This window comes from Notothenia rossii (assembly GCF_949606895.1).
Source record: "Notothenia rossii genome assembly, chromosome: 3".
In the NCBI taxonomy this organism is placed as follows: Eukaryota; Metazoa; Chordata; class Actinopteri; order Perciformes; family Nototheniidae; genus Notothenia; species Notothenia rossii.
Genome location: NC_136901.1, coordinates 68,094,292 through 68,115,032, shown reverse-complemented (window position 1 = coordinate 68,115,032; position 20,741 = coordinate 68,094,292). Strand labels below are relative to the sequence as shown.

Genomic DNA, 20,741 nt, shown 5'->3' with positions numbered 1-20,741 from the left:
TCACTCTCCGACACATTGTACGTTATAGGCAAAATCAAAAACAAAAAGCAAAACGCTCTGCTGATGAAATGTTAGCATGGCCAGAGAGTTCTGTACCTGTGCTCCAGCGCAGTGTATTTGAGAAGCTCAGCCAGCTGGAGTGGATATTTGCAGATTTTCTGGACAGGGGTGAGCAAAAAGCCGTCGATGGCAATGTCGATCATCTGCTGGAGGAGGCGACAGGCCTCGAAGAAGTGCTGGTACCTCCCATCCCTCATCAGTTTGCTCAGCTCCATACAGGCGTCCAAGTGGTTGTTACAGTATTCAGAATAGATCCAGAAACCATCTTGCTGTAGAGAATAAAGGGGCGAGAGACACATGATGAGAGATATGTACTGAATTCTCTTCTTCAGTGTCAACAAGAAGCTCTGGTTGCTTGGATGTTTTTTTATTATAGCAGTTTTCTTAAGATCATGACCTAATTATCTCATTATCTTGAAATAAACAGTTTGCTGTTGACTTAATTATCAGCACAGCTGCTATCTCAAGATAATGGGATAATTAAGTTCTGATGGTGTGATAACAGGCCAAACTAAATTATTATCAATTTAAGCTTCTCTAAGCTGGACAGTGTGTGTGAGGTAAACATATTTTCATCAAAGAAGTAAAGACTTATACGCCTAATATAATAAATAAACATTTGTACACTGCCAGGTGTCTCATAACAATAACAATAAAAGGAGTTAGGTGGTGTGGTAAAGATTCAGACAACAAATCCCATGACTACTATAGTATAGCAGTCATGGGAGTTGTTGTCTGAATCACAATTGCCTTCCACTTGGATTCTAACTATACGTCTCTGCTCAAAAATGAGTTTTTATAGTTAAAACATAGTTAAAAACAACCATGATCAAAAAAGTTAAAATGTTGATTAAACATCAATTTCTGATGCTTCTGCAACGCAGTGGCAATAGAGATAAAATGCTATTAAAAGGAGGGAATTAATTGATTAAAATTATGGATATTGATTCTATAGAAACATTTGGAATAAGGTCAAATAAACAACCTCAAAAAAGTACAACAGTTGTTTTTAGACATTTCAATATGGAAAAGTTACACATCGTACTTTTCCCTCAAACACTAATTGAACTCACGTGTTCTAAAAAGCACGGCCCGATTTCAGAAAGGTGGGGGTCGTCTGTGTTGTACTGTTTCTCCAAGTCTCTAACAAAGCCCATTTGGAACCTGTAGATGTCCTCGATGTTCCCGAAGATGACCTTCAGCTGGTCGTCATTGAACATGTCCACACGCTTCCTGCACTGGCGCAAATAGCCCTGAAACAATATGGGTTAAAGCTCTATGAAGTTCACAACAAAGATACAGTTTAACTGGCAGTAAAGTACAATGTAGGCCATAGCTTTATATATCTCATCAGTATGTTTGTTAATTCTTTGGAATAAACACGTGAAGTCATTCCTTAAACATTATTCATCCGAGTCGAAATGAACTTTGACTCTGAAGCTTCCGTAGAGTCAGAAACAATCTTGAGTAGGTCGAACTGTGGCCTCAATTTCAGTCGGTCCAATTCTTGTGGTTAATGAAATGCCCTGAAGCTTCGGCACTTTGGGAAAAGATTTACTGTAAGAGGTAGCTTTGTGCTATTTTACACTCCATCACCCAGTACCCTCTGTTTCTGAAAAACACATGCAAAGCATTTTGTGTTCTGCTTATACAATAGTAACTGTCAATAATGGAAAGTTCTGTTTTAAAACGGTGCGTCTGCTATTTGAGAAAAGTAATATATGTCTTTCCAAAACAATCAATGTGTATGTATCACGCCCGAGAGAGTGCGCGGGATGTTGATGCAAATTTCCGTAGTGGCCAAACGGTGTTACCACAACTTCAGTGTCAGTCCGTGATACTGCTGCAATTGTTGAAATGCTGTATATTTGATTGGGTGGGTTTGGAGAATTTTTGAACGGCCTGTTCTAAATCCATGTAAAGCACGTTGTGACATGCCTGTGCCTGTTTATTCCCTCAGGCAAGAAGTGCAGAGGTGAAATTTACGCTTTACTGCAACTATTTTTAAATATTACGCTTCACTCGAAATACAGACAAAGGGCATATAGAGGATTATGGAAAGATGATTAGATAAGCACAAAACATTAGCACTAGAAATTCCTGCCCACCCAAAGTCATGATGCAGGTGTTTAGTTTCGTTCTAAAATACGACCTTTATGTAACAGATGCTGTGCTGGTGGCAACATTTTAGAAATAACTGCTTCACATGCAAAAGAGAAGTATGCAGTCTTACTTTAACAAACTTTTTGTGAATTTAATCAGCAAGAAGGCCTGATGGCATTGGGCTACTGTCCTTAACAATAGGGATGCTCCGATCGATCGGTCACCGATCGAGATCGGCCGATACTCACTCTCTACCGATCGATCGGTGCTCTCTAAACATGCCGATTGCGGGAGCCGATCGCATGACGTAAAATACATGACACTTTTCTCTGTGCGTCGCAAAACAAGCTCGCCAAAATGGCTTCACCGGTCTGGCATTATTTTAAGGTGTCCGAAAAAGACAGTAAAATAGCGGTATGCAACGTGTGTGAAGCAGAAATCCTGCAGCTCCACCCGCCGGACTGGTGAGCGGAGCAAAACACACAAGAGTTAGACCTAACACACTTAGCTGTTTGATCTACCTCTGGAACAAGCTAAACTAGTTATAAATATATTTATTCTTCACTGTCGGGTCACTCATTACTAGATCAGTGAGCTGCATGAGATACTGACAGGCTGTCAGGAGAGGGAGAGAGGGCGAGACAGGGGGCGAGAGAGAGAGGGAGAGAGGAAAAGAGAGCGCTTCCGCTCATTTCTCCCGTGTTATTATCCAAAGTTAATGTAAACTTGAATAATGTACATCATCTGAATGTAATAATTAAGTTGATTGTTGTTTGTGGAAGCTCCAGTGAATGAGCCCCATTAACTGAGTTTTAAACATCACTTTAAATCAGTGTTTCTCAAACTTTTTCATACCAAGGACCACTTAACCAATAAAAAAACACTCGCGGACCACCTAACTCACCCAAATATCAAAAAACCGCATAGTTTTTCAAGAACAGATTACAAATCGCTTGAAAATGAAACAAGCGGCAGCATGTTTGATGAAGGTGTTGCGCTGGGCTATATCATGTAATTTAAAGTGAAACTTAACCTCGATCCATTGTGGAGATATTCCGGCGAGAGTGCGGAAAACTGAAATGTATTTATTTATTTCAAATGTGAAATGTTACCAATATACTCACGGACCACTAGGGGGCGCTCACGGACCACCAGTGGTCCGCGGACCACACTTTGAGAGGCACTGCTTTAAATGGAAGATTTAAAGTGATGTTTAAATCTTCCATTTAGGCTCCACCCACTCGATCTGATCGGCCCCAAAATTGTCGATCGGAGCATCCCTACTTAACAGTGTATTATATTGTTATTGATACCAGAAAAACCAGCATGAAGGTATGGAAAGGACATTGATCATCATAACTATAGTCTATTTCACATTAAAATATACCAACAATAGTGTAGATGCATATATGTATTAGGCTACAGTGAATTCATTTTATGCCATGTAAAGCTAGGGCCATATACAGTCACACAAATGCATTTAAAAATAATTACAGAATCTTATGAGTGCTCAGAATTGAGGACTTTTTAAATATATTTCAATAACAAAGTATACATTTGGATGTGTCATGTTTTGAGTTTTTTTTAATAAAGCGCCTTGCTTTAACTGAAACAAATTCCAAGGCTCTCGTCTAAATCTAGCCTGTCACTACGGCATGAATCATAAAATAATGACAAATGTAATCTGGGCTGAACGTCTCCAAGTGTGGCTGCTGCCATCGCTGTTTACAATTGACAAATTGTGTCTTAATATCTTGAAAACAAGAGAAAAAATATGCCTTGAATAGAAGTGTGAATGTGGGAGTGTGAAGAATTCATACTAGAGTGTTGTGTAGCATGAAATGGGCCGCTCCTTCTCTCACACACATTTCAGTTGATTCAGCTTCTTACGTGTGTGTGGCCTAGCATTACTATACTTGTGGGGACCTAAATCTGTTTAGACTCGCCTCCCTTATGGGGACAAAATGGAGGTCCCCATGAGGGGATTCATTAATTTTAGGGTGAAGACTTGGTTAGGTTTAGGGTTAGGCATGTGTTGGTTATGGTTAAGGTTAGGATAAGTCTCCAGGAAATGCATGTAAGTCAATGCAATGTCCCCTGAAGTGATGTATACATGTTATGCGTGTGTTTGTGTGTCTGTGTCTGTCTGTCTGTCTGTCTGTCTGTCTGTCTGTCTGTCTGTCTGTCTGTCTGTCTGTCTGTCTGTCTGTCTGTCTGTCTGTCTGTCTGTCTGTCTGTCTGTCTGTCTGTCTGTCTGTCTGTCTGTCTGTCTGTCTGTCTGTCTGTCTGTCTGTCTGTCTGTCTGTCTGTCTGTGTGTGTGTGTGTGTGTGTGTGTGTGTGTGTGTGTGTGTGTGTGTGTGTGTGTGTGTGTGTGCATTTGTGTGTGTGTGTGTGTGTGTGTGTGTGTGTGTGTGTGTGTGTGTGTGTGTGTGTGTGTGTGTGTGTGTGTGTGTGTGTGTGTGTGTGTGTGTGTGTGTGTGCATGGTTTAGTACCTCGCAGATGTCCTTGAGGTGTTTGATGTAGTGTCTCTCTGTGCTCATGATCTCGTTGATGACGTTGGCTCTCATCTGGTCCCGGTTCTGGAGGGGCGAGCCCAGACATAGGCAGTCATTGGTCGGGTCCAGGTGCCCGTTCTGCACCTCACTGGTCCCCTCGGATGGCTCCCCTCCCCCATCCTCCTGATTCACCCACAGCTGAGTAAAAAGAAACAAACACACACACACACACACACACACACACACACACACACACACACACACACACACACACACACACACACACACACACACACACACACACACACACACACAGAGAGAGAAACACAGAGCCACACACACACAAGCACTTGAATAAGAAATGTGCACAGTTAAGTCTCTTAAGAGTATATATCTGGCAAAAATGAATTAATAAACACGTTTAGGTATTTATATTAAAAGATATTTTCGATATAAGTGGTATTACTCACTCCTCATGAGCATGAAGGCACACTCACACACGAACACATATCTCACACACACAGAGCTTCATTTAGAGGGTCTCTGGTAGTTTGACCAGAGTGTCGCTCCATAAAAAAACGAGGGACAAACTGCAGAGTTTAAAATAAATATCTCTTTCTGCGCACAGAGATTATTTAATGCCCAACTCCGACCCTGTGTGTGACTCAAAAAGACTCCCTCCCCACCGCATGCACGTACACTCTCATTCAATTTCCTCACACGTGCATGCACCTGCAACACACACAGTACCCAACACACAAGGTGCACTTCACTATCTCTCATAAAAAGGGGCCAAGTGTGCGTGGTTTCAGATGTCCAGCAGCCAACACCTGATGACACACAGTTTGCCAAGAGAACATCAAAGAACCGACGGGTAGAATGCCAAACACAGGATGAGAAATGCAGCGCCACAGACAAGCAGAGTGACGGGTGGAGCACTGACTGCAGACGGAGAACGAGTAGCGCGGTGTTAAGACTGAGAAAAAAGTCAGAGTCAATAGTAAATGGAGAAAGTAATCAATATTTAAAAATAGAAATTTAAAAATCTAATAATGCTTTTAAACTTTACTTTTGACTCGTCAGTTCTGCCTCTGTATCGACCCCGTGGAGGATGGTGTGAAAACGTCATGTTAATGTTTGGTAATGTCGAGGGTACGTTGCGTAGACAGACTGGAGCGGGCGGGTGGGCGGGCAGGCTGGATGGGTGGATGAAGCTGGGAGAACGCACCTTTGACGTGGTGTTTTGGAACCGTGGAGTTGCTATGGGGTTGAGATAGAAAACCTGTTTTGTTTGGGGCTGAGGAGGGTGGGGTTCCACCTTGGAGAGAGAGAATGACAGAACAGAAAGATACTTTTTTTTGGTCGACAGTCAGTCAGCCTGTCTGCCCTGCCCTCTCAGGAGTGAGGATGGAAGGGTGGAGAGGTGGGGGATGGCCATGAGGTGTATCTGTGTGGGGAGAGGAGAGGGTGTGTGTCTGCTGTGGGAAGCCTCCACCTACAAACAAGGATGCTAGTTCTTCCTTCGGTGAGTAACAGAAGTAGGGAATAACATGCAGTAGCTGCGTCATCAGTGTTTAGTCCAGCTCAAATATGGCTGGGATTATATAATCACCATGTAAAGTGAGGACGTTGGATATTTAAGTGGGTTTCAAGGGTAGGAAGTTTAAAAAGGGGCCCATCAGCAGCTTTGTTTTTGCTGTCCCTGAACGCCCGATAAAAGGCACTTACTGTAGCTAGCTATTCTCTCATATCTTCAATGTTTACAAAAATAAAGCATTATTTAACAGTTTGTATACGTGTGTGGAGCAAGCACATCAATGGGCCTCATGCAGGAAGCATTACCAGTACATATCTCATATTTTGTACAATTTGTTCTTATTGCTTAGTACTTGGGATCCATCAATGTTTTTTTTGCTATTTTCAAAAGAATATTTTAAGCACTCTTACAAAGATAAAAAAAACTTCTAGCTTTCACAGTCCGGGAATCGATTCTCCAACACAAGGAATCATTATGTTTGAAAAATGTGAGAAACATTTAAAAGAAGCATGTAATCAAGTGTTATTATAATGATTGGATAATTACATTTGTAGGCTAAACAAATATATATTGGCCCATTGATCCTAATTAAGACTATAAAATCCCTGGAGGATGATAAAGCATGTGTCCAGCTACAAAGGAAGCATTGCACACACAAGTCTTTTTAAATCTTTTAAATGTCATCATCAGTACTGACCCTCAGAAAAAACAAATGTTGACTCATTTAACAGTATTTTCATTTGACTACTACTGAAATTCTTCTTTTTATACAGTATATTTGTTTTTTGTAGACATTGCTCCAATTCTCGGGCATGCACCCGGCACCTGCCCTTATTTAGTGTTCACTGGGCGTTACCAAGGCTAATTATAAACACTTGGCCATACGCCTCCAAATTACGGTGACGTGTTATTTATCATTCCGCACACCTGGGTATGAGTAGATATGCATGTTAACAATCTAAGGTTGATTTTTTATGTACTTTCCTCCATAAAATCAAGAGAAATCCGCTGCATAAGGCCCGATGCTTGCGACCCATGTGTGTGTTTTTGTGTATATGACCTCAACTTGTGTGCATATGTTCATTCCAGTGTGTGTGGGCGTGTGTTTTGTCTATGATGTCCAGCTATGGCCGCAGCGAACTCACCCGTACGAAGCTGGCAGGGAACCATCCTTCCTCCTCGTCAATCTGGCCCCACCACCAGTCCTTGTTGGAGGCGTCCAGCACCTTGATGACGTCACCGGCCTTAAACGCCAACTCCCGGTCCGCCATGGTCACATGGTCCCATACCGCCTCAGCGTTGACGATTGAACCTCCACTTATCAACTGGAGATATGGGAGGGAAAGACAGACAATCTTACGCTTTATTCTCATAATGTGAAGCGCTGTGGGAACACTACTGCAACAGCATGAGGACCAATACTGATCCACGTGACCTAAAACAGCATCGAAATCAAATTTATAAGCGATTGTAATTCAGTATTCAGTCTCCTTTTGGCCTCAATTTATGTGAATCCTTGTTGTTAAGCCCACTCAGATTACTAATTATGTAAATACACACCCTCAAAGCCAGAGCCCCAGTAGCAGCTTAGGGATTGCAAAATAGGACGACACAATAGCCAAGACACAGACCACACTACGACACAACAAGATACGACGACACAACAAAAAGAGCAGAGCCATTAGTGGAGAAACAACACAGCGTTCAGAAGCACAGCACCAGTCTCCACACAGGGATGGTAATTGGCCCATTATGACATTAGAATAATTACATGTGTTAATGTAATATAAATGCAGAGGAGCAAACAAATGTGAAGGGATAATCTCCTTTCCCTCATACTGTCACCATGGCTTGTTATTTTATCAGCGGCACAGTCTTTGACAAAACATGGAAGGGTGACTCATCAAATCTGTTCTATTGATTTTAGCATCATGAATTAATAATGTGGACATGGGAATGAATGTTTTCAACTGTGCGCATGTACTGTTATTTTTGCGAGCTTGCATTGGGAACAGTGTGTAATGTTTCCTGTCAGGTGATCAGTATTCTACAGGGGTTTCAGAGAGGCTAAAGGTGGTTCTCATTAAAGGACAAGAGATGGCGGACAATGTTCCCGAGAAGGACCTGAGCCTGACATCATCCATCTACCAAACGGCCTATTCATCCATCACACCAAGGCTTTGTGGCCTTTGAGGCGTGCAAAAACACTATATGTGCACACGTGCAGCCACACTTCCCATACATTAAACCCCTGCATGCAGCTGTGGCACGGCTCCAACAGTTTGTTCCAATTGTTCTCCCCGACGTAGTGTTCATCAGCATTCTCCGGTCCGGAGCTAACCATGCGTGGAGTCCCTGGGGCTGTGGGCCGAGCAGCCAGCGCTAACCGAGCCTGACAGGAGCTGCTTAGTCTCTAGGTAAGGAGTTATCAAAGGCCTGGAGACACGGGATGTCACATGGACGGACATTAAGTTAGTTCTTCACTTGTAATAAGGCTTCTGCGTATTAATATTGAGGTAGTGTTACTTTATAAGCTGAGTTTGTTTCGCCACTCTTTTATTCTCTGCCTCTTATAAAATGAAATCCCTTGATGGTAAAACCTCTTTAAAATGCACCTCATCACTCCAGCACAAATATGCTATTCTACCTATGTGCTGATGCGGTGTGTTTTAAAAGGAGGTCCATAGGAAACCGCATACTGTGTGTGTGTGTGTGTGTGTGTGTGTGTGTGTGTGTGTGTGTGTGTGTGTGTGTTTGTTTGTATTCAGCCGAGCCCCCCCGTGAGGATGTAATCTCTCTCAGCAGCTACGTTGCCCCTTCAACCTGTAGACAAGCCTTCTTCCCCGATAGCTTTACTGTGACGCCTGCGGGCATACGAGCCAATCAGGGGCAGAGGAGGGGGGACATAGGGAGGGACCTCCATGCCTGGAAGGGGAAGAGCGACCGTCGTCATGGCGACAGATGAGGATGCTTCACTGGTATTGACAAGATGATGGGATGAGGTAAGGACGCTTCAGGAGGCACCAGAATATGTCTAAATTTAAGTGTGTGTGTGTGAAGCAGCAGACACACAAAGAGTGAAGTCTGAATAACTGCAACATCACTCTGTTAATTAAATATTCAAATAAAAACCGAAGTCAGTCGTCGATCCAGTAATAAGATAATTTCTATGTCAATGCTAAATTGCAGAAATTTACACAGTGGAGGCCTCTGCACGCAGGCTCTAGATCAAAGATGTCATTGAGAAGGTGGATCCAATCCCGTATGGGAGCCAGGGTAGCAATAGATCTTATAACCTATACATCAAAGCTCTCCACTCTAGAAAGAGAGGAAGATTACCGCAAAAACATGTGTCACGCTGCCATGGAAACAGCACCAATGAATAGTACTCAAAAATATTTTAAAATCATTGGCGATTCAAGAAAAAGGAATCATATTGGAATAGTTACTGGAAGCCACAAAACAGAACCAATAGAAGAGATGAGCCTCTGCAATCAGGTCAGATTGACTTTTTGCTTCTTTACTCTGATGCCTGCTTTCCCTAATTCAGCCCCATCCCCCCCACCCACACGCTTTACAGGACAACCCCATTTTCAGCCCCATTCACTCAGAGCACAATCTCTCCACTCCCCATCAATCTGCGGTAATAAAGCCAACAGACGGGCAGAGTGAAGGGGAGAGATAGAGATCCATTCACAGCCAATGTTCCTCCCCTCATCCCTCCATCTCCCTAATGAGATCAGCACTGCCCTCCCTGATACGTAGCATCATTCCCCCCCCCTACATGTCTGAATAAATTAGAAATTACATTACATAATCAATCTCCCCAATCCCTGCCTTAGCACTTCTTCACACCTACTTGATCAATGTGCAAGACACACAGAAGTCTCATTATCTGTGTGTCTAACAGCTGTAATGACCTATGTCATGATTATGGTTACGCTGCAGTTACAACATCAAAGATCAGAGGGCCAAACTGCCGCCTTTACACCGCAAAACCTGTATTTGGGTCAATGCAAATGAATGCAGAGAAATGTATCCCTATATATGGACATATGGGACAATGCTATCTGTTTCATGGAGGCCAACATGTGAGAACAGAAAGCCTATTGATTTGACTATATCATATTTGCAGTGCAACACATCAGCATTCACTGCACTGGCAGCTCCACTGCATTCCAACATCCTCCTCTATCTCTAGCCATAGCACATCTGCAGCAAAGCACCTACAGCATCCCTGAGCACCCGCGCACGCACACACACACACACACACACACACACACACACACACACACACACACACACACACACACACACACACACACACACACACACACACACACACACACACACACACACACACACACACACACACACACACACACACACACACACACACACACACACACACACACACACACACACACCTTACCATGTTTGTGGCAAACTGTTCAGAGAGTGTATGCATGGAGAAGTCCGGCTCATACAATCATGATAATTAAATCTCTTTTGAGAAGCGGTCGAGGGGATGAGTCCTCCGCGAGAGCTGAGCGATGTCGAGCAGCAAGGTGCCGTACTCCAGAAAAGAGGCTCCTCTTTCCGACGCACTGAGTGAGTCTCGCGCTCCGTCCTCCCTGTGTCTGCCAACCCTGTTATGTAATACACTTATACCCCGAGTCTGGGAGCCAATCAAAGACGCTCTGCCTAAAACCGGTGAGAAATACACTCGCATCCTCACACACGTTGTTGTCTCGCTCTGCACACACCATGCGCACATTGACACTTCTGCCTGCAAAGCATTTAATGGTCCTCTATTAGGAGGCACCTGCCCTGGAGGGGATTACAAATGTGTGAACGCTCGGGACGTGTGCACCACTCAGATGCAGAGAGAAACTACAGATTAAACCCACCCAGGCTCATACACACATATACAACTTAATATATGAACACACATATGCACTATGTAATCAATGCAGGTCATCTGAGCCATAACCACTGCAGTGTAGAATACTCAAATGCTATGATATAGTAATGTGGAGGTCCTGCATTGAACAGAAGTAATTAAAAACACACATCCACATGCCTAACCATGTGATTAAAGTATTTATTTGTATACATGACTGCAAATCATTTCTTTCCTTCACCTAAAGTACAACATTTGCCACTCAACTAGACACACATGGCACTTAGCCTCGAGTGTGTGAGTGTGAGAGCACATACGGTGTCTTTAAATCCCAGCCAGCCAGCCTACCATCCCTATTTATAGGACCGTCATGGACAGGCTTTTAGCATATCTATTTCTGACATTCATTCAACATTCATGACACCTGGCTTCAATCCTTTATTATGTTATGGCACAAGAAGAAAAGAGGAAATGTGTTTGTTTTTTTCATCTCCATCTGACATGTATTTTCACTTTCTTATATAAGAAATATGCAGGTGTAATAAAGTGCAGGCTTCAGGTGCCACGTTGAAAGTAAGTGAAAAAGTGAATATAGCGGGCTCTGAAATGGGAGCTGAGTTTAGCTGCATCTAAAATGGGGGAAACCTGGAGTGATGGAGGCCCTCCTTTATTAGGCCTAGCCCTGGCTGCTATTGGTTACTGCTCAGCTGAGATTACAATGATCCTCTGGAGTCTAGCATCAGCAGCAGCCTCTCACTTGCACCGCTATTTGCTACAAATATCACATTTCCTTCAGAGGAAGAAGTCACTGCTCAGCTATAAACTGCCATATTGTGGATGTGGTGAATCACAAGAGCAAAACAAGTCCTGACGCAGCAGTAGGCTGGGATTACAAAATACACCACAGATTCATTTTTTCATCTCAAATGATTATAGAATAACGTTAATCCATGCGCATTGTCCACAAAATACAACATGGAGGAAAGAGGGGTATCGACGTAGAGGAGGGTGGGGGGGGGACATGTTTATATGCGAGGGGATATGCATTTCCAGTCACCACAGAGAAGGATCTGTATCCGCACATCTACGAACACCACCAGACAACACTAGCTATCATAAACGGTGAGAGGACACAAGACATAAAGAAGGATTGGGTAAGGGGGTAACAGAAATACATTATGTTGTACCAACGTCATTCATTTCAACGCGTAGCCGTGATGGAGCGCCGGGTGTCCCCGCTCTCGACCAAAGCGCACCGCCTTTCTCTCCTCTCCTGTGTGAAAGTGTGGTGCGCTGCGAACCGGGCCCCAAGCGCAGATCCATTAACGAGTACCGAGGATGAACATCAACAGCACGTTCACAAGCACCAGAACCGCGATCACAGTAAACACCGCGCAAGTCTGGACATCCAAGGCCATGGCGCAGCGCTGCAGGCCGATGCTGAGATGCGGTCTCAGGTTTCTGGCGGAATTCAGCTCTCCACGGCGTCTAGACACGTAGCCTCAAAGCCACGGAGAAATCCACCATTACAGTGAGGCGAGAAATGAGAAAGAAAGATGCCCCTACGCCTCCTCACAACACGCGATGTAATTCATAAAGGCACGGGAAGAGATGCATCATTCCTCACCATCATCATCGTCATCAGTCTGCACCGCGATTTCTCCCCGCTAGTCAACACCTGCCGGTGCTTCGCCTCTTCCCCTTAAACCGAGAGACTCAGGCCAATGGGTTCTCAAAGCAAACAAGAGAGAGGCTGTGCGCAGGCTGATCGCAGCTGCCGAGCTGCCTTCCGGTGAGTGGGGACCAGCAGAGAGACGGGCTGTGCGGCTGAGAGGCGGTCCTGTATTAATACTGAGGCTGCCGGCTTCAGCCATCACCTACAGTCGGGGGAGGGGCACAGCCAGCCCCTCACTCACTCTCCCCACATCGACCACTGAGGCCAGAATCATAACCTCATCCATCTCCCACCGTCTAAAAATATCCCCGTGCCGTCGTGATTTATCATTTATCATTATCGGGCCGTGATGAGGGAGAATAAATGTCACAATAATGGATGCACGTTTCCTAAAGTGATCACCGTCTTATAATTTTATTGGCGTAATGTCAGCCTTTTCTGCCAATTTGTCTGTGGACACGCATCAATCAGATACAGTGTGCCCAGTTGATCTGATAATCAGCCACGTTCACACCCTGTGGTGACACAGGAAGCAGGCACTCTGATGTGCCATCTATGGGAACTAAAGAAATCTGTGCATGATCAAAAACGTATTTTATAAAATGCACATTAAAAGTCGAGCAAATTCAGAAAATGTTATCCTTTGGGGGAGAAAAGAGACATTTGAAATAGCATACTTATGTCTATTTAGTTTGAATGTATGTGACTTTTAAATTGTATTTTAATGTATTCATTATTGTTATTATCGATGTAATTATCATTACTTACTAAACATGTATTGATAATTATTGTTTGCTTTCTAAGGTGGGGGCATTGAGCACTGTGTTTTTGTGTGTTTTTTTTCCATGTTTTAAATCAATAAAAAAGGGGAAGATCATCCTAGTCCAGAGTTTCAGAGCTTTATGCTGATGATGCTCGGGGAGTGACATCATCATTTCATAGCTGCACTTATGGTAATACTGGTTGTTTTTTTAACCCTTGGTAATGCATGTCCATCCATAATAATCCGTGTATCTACCATCCAATTGTTTTTCTTTATTAAACACGTAAACGGAAGAGCGTTTGAGAGGCCTTTTTTTGAAAATGTATGTTATTAAGGGCTGTAAATATAATAAGCCTATGTCTAAAATGGACAACATTGTTAGGATATTTAAACTATACAGCGATTCTGCACTGCGGTCAACTCAGCCGTCTCTCGCGTTTTTTTTTTCAAATCAGCTGCTCTTCATTATTCCTGCTATATTTGACGAGTGATCCAAATATGTTTTACCACAAGTTCTTAAGGAAACTAATACTGTTGGACTCGGTACTAGTTTGACTTCTACCAGAAATAAAATTAAGTACTTTTGCTGTGTACTTTGTGAGTAATCCACTGTCAGAGTCCCCTCCATAGTAGGCTACATAATGCATGTTTTTCTGCTATCTTTGATGAGTGATAAAAATATAATTTTACCATTAGTTCTTAATGAAATTGATACTGTTTGACTTTGTATTAGTTAACCTACTTACAATATGTTGAAGTACTTTTACTGTGTATGTTTTGAGAAATCCTCTGTCAAAGTTCCCTGCTGAGAATAAAATCAAGCCACTTCTGCTAAGTTTGATGAAGGAATTCTTTTTTGTTGCCATTAGTTCTTCGTGAGATCAATCCTGTTGGACTCGGTACTAGTGAAACTACCCCCACAAGTACTATGAAGTACTTACTGTGTACTTTTCCAGTACTCCTCTGTCAATGTCCCCTCCTGAGAACAAGAATGCATGTTTCTCTACTATTTTGAATAAGCGTTAAAAAAAAACTTTCTTCATCAGGCTGATATTGTTGGACAGAGTATTTTAAGAGGATGGTAGACATGATATCAGCAATATTTCCAGTCAGTACTCCGGCAGCAGCATTTTTACCCCTTGGAAAGTCTATAGAGACTGGCCTGGATAGCTGGTCCCAACTCCTTCAGCACTGACACACTCTGTCACTCTTGTTGGCCTCTTATGATGCTGCTGTCTTTTAATATACTGTATGATTATTTCTCTGCTCCTAGTTCATTGCTCGCAGATTCTGTAATCAACCCCAGTCATTGCATGTCAGTCAATAGAGCTTTGAAAAATGTGTCCAATTCAACAAAATGTTTTTTTGTGAGTGAAGGCCAGAGCTAAATTATAGATTGTTTGATTGTGTACTTACAAGGTGAGAGAAAAATAAATCCACATCCTCCTATGAAACGTATTTTATTTCCTTTTCCATGTTATACTTACTTGCATTAGAACATTTGCATGTTGAACTACATGATATCCTCCCCAGCCTCAAGGAAATACAATAAAATAAATGGATTCATAATTTTAAAAAATTGATACAAATGTATAAATTAATAATGTTGTGTGCAAACATTTCCAATTTAAATATAAAATGAAAAATAAGTTTACTTTTGAAATTATTTCTCACAAAAACCTTTCTAAATTATAGTAAACTATTAAAAAAGGTTTGGTCAATAAACGTTTTTCTGCCTAAAATAGTTGAAAATGAACGTAAACTATATCAAACATCCCATGCATGGCAATTAACCCATTTTTGCCCGCTATTTAAATTGACTTTGGTTAGTTAATACAAATATTGATATTATATATATATATATATATATATATATATATATATATATATATATATATATATATATATATAGATATATACTGTATATATATACATATATAATTGATGCAGTCTTTCTGAACACCTTTTTTTTTTAAATACTGCAAATGAAGAATACTTTAAATGTTCTGCACAGACAGTGCCCTAAATTACAGCAGTTTAAAAGATTTGTGAAAGGATACATTTTATTAATAAATATTGCAAAAAAGGCATATATCCTGGCCGGCTTAACCAGTGTGTAATTCTTCAAGCACCACAAGATTCAGAGTTTATACAATTCTGGGCCATTGATTGTGTCATTTCTCCAAACACATACAGTAAAGATGCCTGTTTTGAAGCCTTCAAAGGGTGCAGGAAAAGGCCTTTACATTGTATTATACTTACAGACAGGGCTATTCAGTTAAGAGAAGAGAAAAATGAAAGCAAATTGTTATAATGGGTGATGTAACATTAATGACAGACATAATATGAGGTCCTTGGCACTCAGACTTTAGAGGGGTCATTGTGTGATCATGGGGCATCACCCTTACAGCATCAGGACAATATCATATGGAGTCAGACACTGGAAGTGTGCTGGAGGCGTTAACTGGGACTAATGGAAGGATGAGGCTGATGAGAATGAAGAATCTGTGACGAACTAGCAGCTGAGAAATAATCATATATTAAAAGACAGCAGCATCATAAGAGGCCAGCAAGAGTGACAGAGTGTGTCAGTGTGCAGTCTACCATCCTCTTAAAATACTCTGTCCAACAATATCAGTCTCATAAAGAAAGGTTTTTTAACGCTTATTCAAAATAGCAGAGAAACATGCATTCTTGTTCTCAGGAGGGGACATTGACAAAGGATTACTGGAAAAGTACACAGTAAGTACTTCACAGTACTTGTGGGGGTAGTTTCAGTAGTAGTGAGTCCAACAGGATCGATCTCACGAAGAACTAATGGCAACAAAAAGGAATTCCCTCATCAAACTTAGCAGAAGTGGCTTGATTTTGTTCTCAGCAGGGGACTTTGACAGAGTATTTCTCAATAAATACACAGTAAAAGTACTTCAATGTATTGTAAGTAGTAAGCTAATACAAAGTCTAACAATATCAACTTCATTAAGGTAAAATTGTCTTTTTATCATTCATCAAATATAGCAGAAAACATGCATTATGTATGGAGGGGACTCTGACAGAGGATTACTCACAAAGCACATAGTAAAAGTACTTCATTTTATTTCTGGTAGAAGTCAAACTAGAACTGAGTCCAACAGTATCAGTTTCCTTAAGAACTTGTGGTAACAAATATTTGTATCAGTCGTCAAATATAACAAGAATGAAGAGCAGCTGATTTGAAAAAAAAACGCAGAATCGCTGTATAGTTTAAATCTCCTAACAATGTTATCCATTTTAGACATAGGCTTATTATATTTACAGCCCTTAATAACATTAATTTTCTGGGCTCAATAAGTGTCTTGGCCGTTTTCGTTGTGATCGTTAAATTCCCCTTGTTTATAATAATCACCGGTCCTTCAGCAGGATACTGTAGTGATTCAAATTGTGATTTTAGCAAACGAGTGCTTTTGTTTTGAAATCACTTCCGTGAGTTTCGCCCCGCCCCTCGCTCCAAGAACCATTTGACCATTTAGTAAGGTAAAAAGCAAAAAGCAAAAACGCCTCTCAGACGCTCTTCCGTTTACGTGTTTAATAAAGAAAAACAATTGGACGGTAGATACACGGATTCATAATCCACACACTCCGAGTTTAACTCCCTATGAATTGACCTTGATATTTTGTAAATCAGTTTATCTCCCATTTAATGTAATAAAGAGAGACACTCGTATACCTTAATGGGACAAGGATCAAGTGCATTAAGCTTTTTGTGGATATATTTCAATACTCATTTTAATGGTGAATGCTAATGCGAGGACACACTCAACACAATGGATTCCAACTGGTTTGTGAGAGTATCCCGACCCCTTTATCATCGTTGAGGTGCCCTTGAGCCACATGTTCAACCTTAAGAGAAGGAGCGGCTCAGTGTCATACAGAGGACATTGTAGGTTCAGAGGAAAACCTACCTTGGAAAAAAATTAAAAAGTACAAAATACACAGCACCAAACCTCAACTAGAGGGTGTGTCTATGTTAAGTCCTCTAAACTAAACTAACACTAATTTGCGGAATAGAAAATATATTCAGAAGGACTGAGGTTTGCCCAGAACTTGTGGTGAATTTCATTTCCAAGCCCTCAGGAAAACTGCGGTAATCATGACGCCCTTAACTCTGAAGGACAATGACATACACATATTGAACAAAACTGCAAAACTGAGTAACACTTTCCTGAGCGTCATACACATTTAAAAACAATAAAATTACCACAACCAATATAATTTCCCCAAAAGTTAAATGTAAAAGTTCCAAATAAGCTGCATAACAATTTGCCTGGTGATATGTCCATGCAGCATTAGAAGTAGCAGGTTGTTGTTAACAGTTTAGTCAGAGGGGACAGAAGCTGGAGACAGCTTGAAATTTGAGCAATTACAATAACTTTCAAAAGCATCCCAGATTCTTTGCAAGAAAGACATATCATGTCAGTTAAAACTGCTAAAACCATTCCTGCAGCTGCTATTCCATATGCTCAATATGTTTGCTCTAATTTGCACTAAAGTACGGCTAAATGAACACATTGCAGTTGCTGCTAGCGTGGTTAGCTTTTTCTTATAGACACAGGGCCAACATAAACAAACTATGCTGTTTGGATGTTGAACATATAGATGGATACATAATCTGTATAAAACAACATTGTTGGGACAATGGGACAAATCCCATTGGTGTGTGGACTATGATTTGGAAGCTTTGGGTTTGGTGTTTTCACCATTCTTTTTTTGGGAACTTCACATGCCATGTGGGTGGAGCCAAATACAACCAAACAAGGTCTTTCTTTAGGCGACGGACATGTTATAACTAACTCTCCTGAACAGAAAACAAACCACAAAAATGTAACATTTCGGAAGAGAGAAACACGAACAACACTAAAACAAACACTATTGTGATTACGTGGTTGCCACTCCATAAATCCTACCTTATTGTCCACTTGACTTTTAACGGGACCATAGGTTTCAAAACGAACATCATGAAATGTAAAATAAGACTTGGAACTAGCATCTGATTGATTATTGATGATCATAAACTTCCAAGGATGATTTAATGGTAATACATTAAGGGAGGAATGGACTCAGACATATACACTAACTGACTTCTAATAACAATGTGTGGAGTGGCCCCCTGCTGGCTATTAGAGAGAGTGCAGATTTTTGGATGGATACCAGATTAGTGGGTTACATTTCAGGATTATTTTTGTGAAGCTTCTGATGATTGGACACATTCAATTCAATCTTTATTTCAGACTCAAGGTCCATATCACATATAAAAAGACAATACACACATCAATAAACAAGATAACAAGCTAAACACAAAACAGATAAAAACAAACAGATAAAAAACATAAAATCAGACCAATCACAGCCAGCCACACATGCTCACTGTCAGTATAGGCTATTGCGCCAATGTCTCCAAATCATGGAAGAGAACCGAGTAGAACTCTTCACAGGGTTAATTAAAATCGAGATGACATGATTATCCGAGTCTTCTAGGCGACACATGAATTTGTACATTAACTTTCTTAAGAAGGCTTGACAAGTAGGTACCCCCAAGGTAACAAACAGCTGGCTGGCACTGTGCCATCTTGGTACCCTCAGCAGCAACCGTAAAGCATCATTGTATGCAACTTTTAGTTTGTGTATGCTTCTAGCCTTGTAGTTACTCCACAGGTGAGCCGTGTACAATGGTCTACAGAAAGCTTTAAAAAGTGATACCTTGACATCTACAGAGTACTTGTGAAATTTCCGCATTAATATGTTTGCCTGGGCATACAGTTTGCAGTGTTGTCTATGGATGTCTTTGTCATCTGTGAGATCATCAGAAATATAATGACCAAGGTACTTCATCTCACTGCACACAAGAAGAATGTTGGACATTGTTTTCCCGCCTTAAATCTTCTCCTGGAAACCAATCTGTGAATCAATGTAGACACAGATGACCTTTTCCCCAAAGCAGCAAGCTTTGTTTCAACTTTCAAACCCTAGGTAAAGGAGGGTTTGTTATTCAAAACTATTTTTTTTGGTGCAGTATTCCTTTAAGACTCTGTTCTGATTGACAGGCCAAAATGGCTCAGGCTTCCATCTGATGCACGTGTTTGCCATTGGTGTGCACATTATTATTTTGGCCTCCAGTTGTTTCACAAACGAGTGCACCCCAGCCTACAGCTATTGTCCTGGCGTCTGCGCCTCTCATTGTCAGCAGATTATGAAGAGAGGCACAACAGCACCATGAATGAATTCATAAAGGGGAATCGGTTCAATTCCAGCCACCAACTCGTCTTCCATCCAACACACGCCCAGACACAAAAACCCTCTCCGTACTACACTCTGTCTTCAAATGAGAGCCTCGGGATGGGTAAAAAAACCTGAGAATAAGTTTAAAAGAATAACACAAAAGGAGTGCACTATATCAGTATTTTTAAAGCCATAAATTATTTCGAGGGCACTTTCTGCACATACATGCTGATAAAAGCAATGGCTCCTGAAAGCCAGGCTTTCAGTGGGTTGCTGTACGAGGCATCACAGCTGAGATATGACAACCGTCCTCAAACAAGATACAAGATCCTTTTTTTTCTTGCTCTGTGCTTGGTGGTGTGTGTATGAAACGCAGAGTGAGCAGATTACATAAGCCTGCCCTACCTCTGTGGGCTCCCTCTCCAATCTCCCTGACATTTAGACAACAAAGGTCACATCTGAAAGTCTAAATCTGCACAGACACCACGGCTAATATACTCATACATATACAAAAGATGGGGAGAGAGGGGGTTTGTAAAAAAAGAGGCAGATTATATCCCACCAGCAGAGGATAACATGTTGAATAAGATTACGTTTACTGTATGTGAAGAACATGCAAAGATGCAGTTAATCAATACGACTTGCATAATTTTCAGATGCTACTATTGTGAGGGATTTGTACAAATCATTTGTACTGTCATCAGCCTTTTTCTTTATTCTTTGTAAAGCTTCAAATGGGTAGTATGTATAGCAGGGCCATGGTAATTGTGTTTTTTTGTCCCCTCAATGTATTAACAGCGATGTTTGAATTTGCAAATAAGGAAGTTTCCACCCAACGCTTCAGTTTAACCAATATGCCATGCCAACCAGTTAAGTTGCAGTTTACGTCCATGTCTGTTCAAAATGTCATCACTTAATAATTCTAACCTTTTAGACATGCGTGAAATT

At 41.4% G+C, this 20,741-nt stretch overlaps 1 protein-coding gene across 9 annotated transcripts in view; it reads right to left on the bottom strand.

The window, feature by feature from the left end:
• The window catches only part of arhgef9a (Cdc42 guanine nucleotide exchange factor (GEF) 9a), a 54,332-nt gene that overhangs the window by 12,160 nt on the left and 21,431 nt on the right, over positions 1–20,741 (bottom strand). For 4 of the 9 annotated variants that reach the window (XM_079667731.1, XM_079667730.1, XM_079667734.1 and 1 more), the window contains 5 exons: positions 7,343–7,522; positions 5,889–5,978; positions 4,658–4,858; positions 1,134–1,313; positions 97–329 (listed from right to left, as the gene is read on the bottom strand). In XM_079667731.1, coding sequence (XP_079523857.1) covers positions 97–329; positions 1,134–1,313; positions 4,658–4,858; positions 5,889–5,978; positions 7,343–7,522 — 884 coding nt within the window. The other 5 variants (XM_079667735.1, XM_079667737.1, XM_079667738.1 and 2 more) reach the window with 5 other exon arrangements.